Consider the following 10,169-nt stretch of genomic DNA (forward strand, 5'->3'; position numbering starts at 1 on the left):
TTATATACAGTGTAATACTAATTTGTCTATTTTTTTTTAAAGAGTTATAGAGGGAGGGGGATGTATCAATAGGAGATGGGAGGGAGTTAGTATATTCACACATGCAAGTGAGAATTTGATAGGTCATTTTGAAAAGGATAGGGTGTGTTTGAAGGTATTTTTGTTAAAACCTGAAGTAGGGCCTACTGTATTAAATAATTTAATTTATTTAGTAAAGAATTGAGAAGAAAATCAGAAAAAGGTTTGTAATATATTTAAAGACATGTAAAAGGAGTCCTATCCTACTAGACGAACAACAAAAACAACCCACAATAAAAGCAATTGTATAATATTGAAGAGACAAACTGTAAAGATTAGCGGAGAAGGAAAAAGGATAAAAATATTACATTTCACAGAGAGTATAACCAATCATATTAGAGACCACACATGGGATTTACTGGGGCCGTATACCTGAAAATAGTGAACACGATATATTTTGTGTCCGATGTCATGCTACTACGTATTATGGTAACTTTGAATAATATACTAAAATCAACAAATTAAAATACTGTCTCATACTCAACTATTAATGGACAACTATTTTACCCCAGCCACGCATTAAGGTGAGAGGTGACTTAAATTACGTGATTTCTTTTTTACTTTAAATTGTAAGATGTCGGCAATATGCACCCCTTTAAAAGATAGGATTGAGAACAATCCGCGACAAAAAGAGAAACAGAATGGGATTTGTTATAATTGAGTAGAACCTATATATGCATAAATTGGATATAATGTATAAGAAATTTTAATCAAGTAATTGCAATTAGAAGCTGAGATTTAACTTATTTGTTTCAATGCACTGGAAAACTTTTATGATCAATAATGCTTAATGATTAAAGTGGTTTTACTGTTTGAAACTTCGCATTTCTAACCCTTGTATGTATTCTATTCAATTAAATCATTTTTTTTCATTTTATATTTTTATTCTTAATTTTTCTTATCTTTTTTAATTTGACATTTTTTAATAGCATTTCATTTTATTAGTTTGAAACCATTTTTCGTATAAGATCATTAGTTGTTGGAATCTTCTTTTCTAATTCTTTTGCACATTTTCTGATATTCCACATAAAAGTACAATCTTTCCACAAGTACCGGTACACATCCTAAAACAAGCCGGTTTGTAATTGCAGTCTAAATTTGTTTTTGGTTTTAAAAAATGTGGAGAAAAATACTGGATACATGCTCATGTTCAAATATTCATTTTTATTTCATGCACCATTGATATTTCATGATACACAGGTAAAGTTGTCTCTAAATGGAGATAAAAGACATTCACGTGACCCCTCCACTTTAAGGATCATGTTGGGTCTCTTCATGTTCAGATATTCAGTGGATATTTCGTGCTAATTACGAACTGTGTAATTGGACAACTCCTGCCAAGTGTAACTCTTACAACAAGATACAATTTGAAATATCAGTACAACTGCTTTTATAAGAGGGATGATTGCAAAACCCAATAACTAAGACTTACAAAAGAAGACAACTTCTGAATCCTTTGTTAAAACAATATAATGTAATATAATAATTTCAAAAAGATTTTCGACCAAATATTCACAACTTAGTAACCAACGTGTCAAACTCATAGATATACATGATTCCCATTAGGAGGTATGGGGGTAAACAGATCTGGTGAATAGGAACATATTGTCACAAGGTAGACATTGAAATACCTGCATACCTACGACGTGTGTGCGCGTCCCACGGTGAGGCCTGATCTGTGGAATAAAGAGATGAACAGAATGCTGTATTAGGCATCTCAAACTCAAAGACAAATTATGTTATTTTGTTAGGTATAGTATATATAGCTATGGTACTTATTGTTTTTAGCGCTCCTAAATATTCGATATTATTATTATTATTATCATATAGCAAGTTTATACATTCATTTCAAAATAAGATTTATTTCAATATTTGTTCAAGATACTTGGAATTTCCAAGTATCTTGAACAAATATTAAAATATTTTTCACCTTTCGGCCCTACATTTACTAATTATAAAATAAAGGAAACATAGCAGTTGCATACTCTCCAAAATGATGAGGACATATGCAAACAGAAGCAAACATGAAGACCCACCATGTACTGCTAGAATGTTATAAAGAACTAATTACTATTTCAAACATACACTGTATGAAGCCTAATAATGAATAATACACATACCTTCTTGGAAATAATTTACAGGCGGTCAAAGAAAGAGAATGGCCTCCGGCGTCTACCCCGACTGACCACACCCAGTCTTTCTTGACCACGATAGTGCAGCGGGCCTTGTTTGAGTGACCATGCACTACCCGTCTCGGCTTCCTCCCTACTATTCCTATAGCAAGGCGTTTACGTCCCGAGAACCTCAGCAGTGTTCGACCCAGTATCCCCCCTCGGTCTCCCCCCTGCTGCTTCTGCGAATCAGTCTGTAGGAAAGAAGAACAAATTGAGTTTTAAAAAAAATCATTCATACTAAAAGTGGAAGTCCACCCTGATATCAAGTTGGTTGTAATTAAATCATAAAAATGAGATTAAACAAAGTAATGCAATATCAAATTAAAAATATGAAAGTTATGAATGTGTTAAGCTGTCATCATGTAAGCTCCTCTCCTACTTGCTCTATACAGATATATATATATATTTTTAATTCTCTTAGTTATTGATGACGAAATAGAAACGTTTCATACAGGGGTTGTATAAAACCAAATTTGCAATGATTATACTTAGGGTTAATATATGATTGAAACATTTCTTAAGTGAAAATATACGTTTTTAGGATTTTGGGGGAAAGGACACTGGGAGGCGGGCTCACGTCACGTGAAACGTCAGAATCGCCAATTGTGTTTGATTGCTTGCTCCCATAATAACTTTCTTATTTTCAATCGATTTAATATGCTCAAACTTTCACTGGACTGTTTCTCTCATTTATCTGCTTCTATTAAAACCAGCTTAATATCAGGGAGTACATACATCCCCTTTAATTTCATTATGAGCCAGATCTTTGGTTGCATACTTCTTTTTAACGTACTTAACAACAGAATATGCATTCAGTTTAATTCATTTTCAGAACCCCCTATATATAAGTGGCAAATAACATGTTGCTGTTAAGGCCCTTTAGGGATCGATGATAAAAGAAACATTGAAACCACCTCGGCTCACTTTGTTTCAACTAAAGATAAACAGTTGCTGCTATGTTGGTAAAGTTTGGGCAGATTCACAAGTCTTCAAATTTGAGATCTTTTGTTTAGGTACATAATTATACTTTGAATACATTGTATGCTCGTCTATTTTGGGGGGAGGGGGGTATTGTTATAATTATAAAAATAGGCGAGCGTAGAAATAAAGTAATTTTACTTACCCAGGCTATTATCACACATTGCCTCGCCTCGCGGCAATCCGGGCCGACCTCCGCAGGTTCTGGTTTGCCCGATTGGCGGCACGACGTTGCTCTCTCTCAGCGGCGAGTTGAACAGCGGCGGCAGCTGCGATCTCTCGCTCTACCAGACGCGGTGACCTGCGTCTCGGGTGGAGTTGCTCACGCTCCTCCGCCCTCCTACGCTGTTCATCCTGCTGTTGGCGATTAGCAGAAACGACCTCCGCACGACCGTTCTCGCGATGCAACTTGTTGACTGTATAAACCAAGCAAAATATAAATGGTTAGGATGTGCTTCATGGCATTTCACAGATGACATTAAAATACACGATTCTCCATTGATATTTGTTATATAGATCTACCCCCTAAAAAAAGGCCAAATGGTGGCCCAACTCCTTAACCTGTCACAGTACAAAACGTACACTTTGAATGATCCATCAACTTACATACTTATAAGTTACAGCTATAGGGGCAGTGTAATTAGTCTCAAAATATTTTCGTCATGAATCAATATTCACGATTCTATACATACTATTTTTAACCAGTAAAGGTCTAGGGTCCACAAGACTGTCTTTTAAACAATTGAGAAGTAACAGTAATTTTGATAGGTTTACTTTGAATAAATACATACCGTGTTGCGTGCAGTAGAGTTCAACGGCGTTTTCGTCTAGCGTGTGACGTCCACGCCGGTTGCAACGTCTGCCATTCCCATGAAGCCCAGTATGTGCAGAGCACTGGACCTCGGCTGGCTGTCTGTAATACAGGAAACATACAACAAGGACATACATATTAAAGGATGACTCTAAAGAAACCTATGTCAACCAATTTAGGGGTCATTATACTTCTTGAATGTATAATCAACTATGGTTGGTAAATTGGGTTTTAATTTAGGAGATTATTGTGTACTTACTGACGGTGTTGCCAGCACTCTCCTTCAATTCCTAAGGCTAGGGGTACCTTCCTCAAACAACGCGTACCCTTCTGGGTATACTCCACGCAGTTATCGTTGTACCGGTTAGCAATCATTATGACACTAAGCAATACGACGACGACGAATTCAATTACGAAGCAAAAACTAAGTAAAAATCTCCAAGCGACTTGTCTAAGACAGAATCTAGCAGAGACAGGCAGATTTCTAGCTCCTCATCTTACACGAAACCTAAAATTCGATTTGCGCGGGCGGTTTCTTTGAATGCATCACGTGATTTGAGCAGACGAACGAATCACATTCACCCAAGACAAAGGCATTTAAAAATGGCAACGGGTTCCAAAAATATACAGGTGATAACTGTCATGCTATTGAGCCCACCGTGCTAAAATCTATTGTCATGCTAATATAATGTTGGAATTCCAGCGAACCTCGTACTTTCTATCGTCTGATTTGTAGAGGAATTGCTTGAAGCTATCGTCTTCAGCTGTTGATTGATAGAGCATTATAAGGTTATTCATGTACTGGACATACTATTGTGCTCCTGCATGGGTGATCAGTAAAGTGTGCCCCGTATGACGTGAACGCCTTTCTTTCATTTTGATGGACACGCAACAATAAACCTGGAAACAAAATCGATGTCAGAGGCAGGCACGTAGCCACGGAGGGAGGGGGGGGGGGGGGGCATTTGCCCCCAAATTTTTTTCTCCAAGAACGGTTGACATTTTTAGACACCTTTTTTGAACCTCGATCGATTACATGTTCATGTATGTGCCCCCCCCCCCCCCCCCCCCAAAAAAAAAAAAAAAAAAAAAAAAACATCAAACTCTGGCTACGTGCCTGGTCAGAGGAGACAGTTAGAAGGAAAAGAAGAAGAAAGTGAGGAAAGTGTGATAAATATTTCTTTTTTTTATATCACTAAAATCGTCAAACAATCAGACCGCATAATAGACTTACATGTATTTCCTCTATTTCGTCAATGTCTACAATCTGTTTGAATTGGAATGTTGTATTGATTTGCCATGAGACAAACATAGATTCACCCTTCTATAATCACCCAAACATCACATCACCTGTGTTTTCTACCCAGTCCGGATTCTACCAATAGACCAATTTGTAATTAACACATGGTACGAGTTTAAATGACCCCAATTTCTAACAGATTTTGGAGATGGCGCTTTTTTGATTTGAGAATAATCGCTGCTAATGTGATAGCGGTGCGTTACGATTCCCCCTTTTGAAAATAATACTTTCACTTGTGTAGGTACCATGCATGTCATGGAATTCACTTTTGATTACGTAATTTCCATGACCTCTATCTGTTGTAGATCGTAGGCTATCATCGAAATAACTGCATACAAACATACAAAACAAGCCCCGCGAAACGTTTGAAAAGTGTGGGGGGGGGGGCTAAAGTATTTACGATTAGGTAAGTTCAAGTTCATTTTATTCAAAACCACACAAAACATGAAACGATCTTTTACCTAAAAAAGAGACTGGTAATAGTACATTAATCATCATATATTAACTTGATCACATCATAAAATAACAAGTTTTAGGACCCCTTTACAAGTTAAGCTTGTGAGCGGGGCCCTATATAGTCAACAAAAATACATTAACAATAAGGCGAACAAATAGAATGTAACGTAACTGTATATACAAGGGATGAAATTACTAAGCTATAGAATGTAGAAAACACACACACACGCGCACAAACGAACAAACAACAAACACACACATACCCAAACACATGTACATACATTTATACATGCATACATACATGCACGCACATGCCAAATTTGGCAACCATAAAGTAAAAGAATTGGACATATTTCTAAATACTGACAACTGCAAACTGTAGTGTTTTATTATAATGAACTCCGAAATAAGACGACACACTTTCAAGTAGTAACATCAAGATTGAGTATTTCGTCAGGAAGATGCGAACTCTTTATTTTTAGTCCCATCACTTAGAAAATGATGTATAATGGTCAGGGGCGTCGCTAGACCTTTTTTTAGGGGGGGGGGGGGGGGGGGGGAGGGGGGTGTAGAGGCCAACGATTACCGACAAAACTAGCCCCCAATTACCGACAAAATTAAATGTCCCAATATTAACAAATTTAACCCTATATACCTGGGGCCGAAGGCTAAATTGTTTTTTCTACGGACTATCTATAGTACTTGCGTATGCGCACATGGTCATTTTCCTCGACGACATAAATATACGAATTATTTCGTCAACTTAGTCAGCATCATAGCTATATATTTTAATGCAGGCGCGGAGCTAGGATCTCATTTTAAGGAGGGGCGGTAGTGAGCAGGCGAATCACTCAAAGAGCGCGAGAAGCGCGCTCATTAGGGGGATGTGGGTGATAGGTTAAGCTTAGACGTTTCCTTAAATTATTAGGAAAAGAAGACGATTTATTGTACCGTTCTCGACTGTTAACCCTTTTATGAATGAATTTCCCTCCCCCCCCCCCCCTCCCGCGAGGAGGGCGCGAAAGCTTTGGCGTTTCATTAGATTATTATAAAAAAAAGGACGATTTGCTGTACCGTTCTCGACTGTTAATCCTTGTCTGAATTCAGCCCCCCCCCCCCCAGGCCCCCCTCCCGCGCGGAAGTTTTGGCGTTTCATTAAATTATTAGAGAAAGTAGACAATTCGTTGAACCGTGCTCGACTCTCAAAGGTACTATGTCCCTTTTGCAGGCCAAAAAAATGAAAAAGTTAAATTCCAACTGCATTTGAAAGATAATACTAATTTAGAACTTCCCTAAAAAAGATGGAGCTTGAAAATGTCTTCAAGTGGGAAAATAACGACTATTAGTTGTCAAATCGACTTAAGGGCTATAGAGCCCAAAAGTAATAGTCTCGATTTTCAGACAATTGTACCGAATGGTCATACGTTTTATGCTGCACAAAGATTCAATCAGTTTAATCTTGGCCATCACAAGAAGTGGGTTATTGATGTAGACAAATGCTCATGTACCCTTTACAACTCTTTTCACGTATGTTATTACCAAAGAAGAAAAAAGCCAGTCAGTCACTCAATAGTGTCTGACAGTGAAGTCTAGCAAGTAAATGGGTTTCCTTGCATAATTTGAATATGAGGACACTGCTAACGTTTAAATTTCACAGATAGGACATACATGATATATACATAATTCCTGCAAAATTCTACAGAATTTGAGGTTGGCTGCAAAAGGGACATAGTACCTTTAATCCTTGTATGAACTCAGTTTCTCCATCTCTCTCACGCGCGAAGCTTTGACATTTCATTTAATTATGAGAGAAATTAAACGATTTGTTAAACCGTGCTCGACTCTTAATCTTTGTCTGAATTCGGATTACCCCTCCCGCGCAAAGCGAGGTAGCTTTGACGTTTCATTAAATTATTGAGAGATTTGAATAACCGGAGTGTTGGCTCAGTCAGTAGAGCGTCCGCCTCACAACCGGGAGGTCGTGGGTTCGAATCCCGGCCACGTCATACCAAAAGACGTTAAAAGATGGGAGTTGTTGCTACCTTGTTTGGCGTTCAACAATAAGGGGATAGAGCAACGTCGATCTGGCGCTGCTCAGTGGCTGCCGGGCTCACGATCAATTGGGCAAAAAGAATTTCCGTTTCGGTTTAATAAAATTTGGAGTGGACTATTAGGCTATTATTATTATTATTATTATTATTAAAGAAAGCAGACGATTCGTTGCACCGTTTTCGACTCTTATTAAGCCCTATTTATCTTAATTCAATTCAATTCATTCAATATAAACAACAAACTAATTCATTCATAGACCTACACAAACATCACATGCATTGCAGCCCTTAAATATCATCTCCTCGTCCCTTAAGTTTTAGATGTGAACAAATGACAACCACCGAGTAGGACTTGGGCAATGCAACAGTTACCGTATTATTTATCACTCTCAATCAGATGCGTTCACAAGTTTCACACCTCTTAAAAAATGTTTCTTGTATTCATATATTGATACATGTTCTGTGTTTATTAATTAAATCTAATGAATTCTTTAATTTCCTCAGCCAAATCCTTTCTCAAATATAAAAAAAATAAGAATGTGTACAGGCTTACCTTGAAATAATTGAAGAGACAAACGGCCACTGTAAGTCTTGAACACGCCAGGTCTGGAACTTCCGTCTTCTTCTACACCCCCTCCCCCCTCCTCCCACACTCCTGGGTCGGTGGGACCGCATGCGCGTTCCTAAAATCTCCAGGAAAGGGGTACTTTTTCGCGCGACAAAATTCGGCCCGAGAATTGTAAAAAAGGGGGTTTATTTGACTTTTTGAATATCATAGAAAAATTGATCAAATCCCGGGATCAAATTCCTGAAATTCCTGTTAGCTTTGAAAGCTCATTCAGGATTATTTCATTTTTAAAAGTAAAAACATTGGCCCCCAGTCCCCCTCGACCGACTAGAGCTCACCTGAAATTGGGTGGTGGTACATTTAGCAGTGTTCCGGATTTTTTTTTTTTTTTTTTTTTTTTTTTTTTTGGGGGGGGGGGTTCTCCAAGGCAGGAAAAGCCAACGAAAAGCCGGCGAAAGGGGGATTCAGAAATGTTGGCAGTCGTGCGATAGGGGGAGGAGGATTCAGAAATGTTGGCAGTCCTGAGATAGGGGGAGGGGGATTCAGAAATGTTGGCAGTCCCGAGATAGGGGGAGGGGGTAGGATGCTTTCAAAGGGAGGAAACGAGCATACGCGTACCCTAAATAACACTGAGTGGGGGCGGGGGAGCCGGGCATCTACTGTACATGATTGCACTTTTTAAGCGCTCGCGCGCTGGCACACTTTACGTCTGGGCAATAATAATACCTTGCAAAATAACGAAAAATTATTCTGAAGTTTATGAAGTGCTTGTTCGGGCACGTCGCGCTACTACTCTTAATGATCGTGACATACTGTATACGTGTAGGCTATACAGTTATACATACATACAAAAAAATAACTCATTTCTCATGCATTATGCTGAAATTGAAACAATCACATTTTTTCCCTTCTTTTTCTTCCTTTTTTTTCTCTCTTTTTTTTGTAATCTCAGGGGGGGGGGGGGATATTTGTATAGGCCATCCCCCCTCAGACACGTGAGCCTTTATACACAAATATTTTACGGCAGCATTCACTCTTTGGTTTGAGGAGTTTGAGGAATATATGTTCTGGAACTTCTGGTACGTAACTCTTGAACCTGGCCTGTGCATTTTGTTATAATGTGATATTTTGACAATAATTTTGCATCTTGGAATGCACCTTAAGATTATATCCTGGGTCAACTACATTATCTGACTTTTCACCTTTCTTGATATTTATGATTTTAATGAACCATTTCATAACACCGCTTATAATATCTCTGCTATCTCAAACTTCAGCTTCCTGTGACTTTTATGTTACATATTGCAACTTTGGATATACATAGGCCTTGTCCGTTGTCTGTGTATTGGCTTAATTTTCCACCATATCTTCATATTTTACTTCATTTTGTCATCTAAATCGCAAAGCTTCTACACCCTCTTGCATTTTACCGCCATCATGCCTTCAGATTCATCACGTGATACGGAGAAATCCGTTGCTAATGACGCTATCCAGCGGTACATAAAGGGAGAAGAATTTCTTAATTCAATCCGACAAACAGTCCGAGAAGCCCTTCATAAAGAGATCAACGTGCTTTTGAATAGAATTGATATAAATGAAGGGAAGATCATGGACCTAGAATGTCGTTTCAATGAAAGGGAGAAGGAGATCGTTGATCTAAAAAAGTTGATTGAAGACCAACAATCATCGCTGACCAGGGTCCAGCGCACAGCCAACATCCAAGAACAATACTCGCGACGCAATTGTTTGCGTT

At 38.3% G+C, this 10,169-nt stretch overlaps 1 protein-coding gene across 1 annotated transcript; it reads right to left on the reverse strand.

The window, feature by feature from the left end:
- Positions 1 to 1,645: 1,645 nt before the first annotated feature.
- Positions 1,646 to 4,532, reverse strand: LOC115924765. Its single transcript, XM_030987578.1, has 5 exons — positions 4,301 to 4,532; positions 4,022 to 4,143; positions 3,376 to 3,646; positions 2,199 to 2,443; positions 1,646 to 1,754 (listed from the first exon to the last, which is right to left on the reverse strand). The coding sequence occupies exons 1-3, from the start codon at positions 4,414 to 4,416 to the stop codon at positions 3,387 to 3,389; spliced, it is 498 nt and encodes a 165-aa protein (XP_030843438.1). The 5' UTR covers positions 4,417 to 4,532; the 3' UTR covers positions 1,646 to 1,754; positions 2,199 to 2,443; positions 3,376 to 3,386.
- Between the last annotated feature and the right edge of the window lie 5,637 nt (positions 4,533 to 10,169).

This window comes from Strongylocentrotus purpuratus, unplaced genomic scaffold (assembly GCF_000002235.5).
Source record: "Strongylocentrotus purpuratus isolate Spur 01 unplaced genomic scaffold, Spur_5.0 spur5_scaffold_16, whole genome shotgun sequence".
Lineage (NCBI taxonomy): Eukaryota > Metazoa > Echinodermata > Echinoidea > Camarodonta > Strongylocentrotidae > Strongylocentrotus > Strongylocentrotus purpuratus.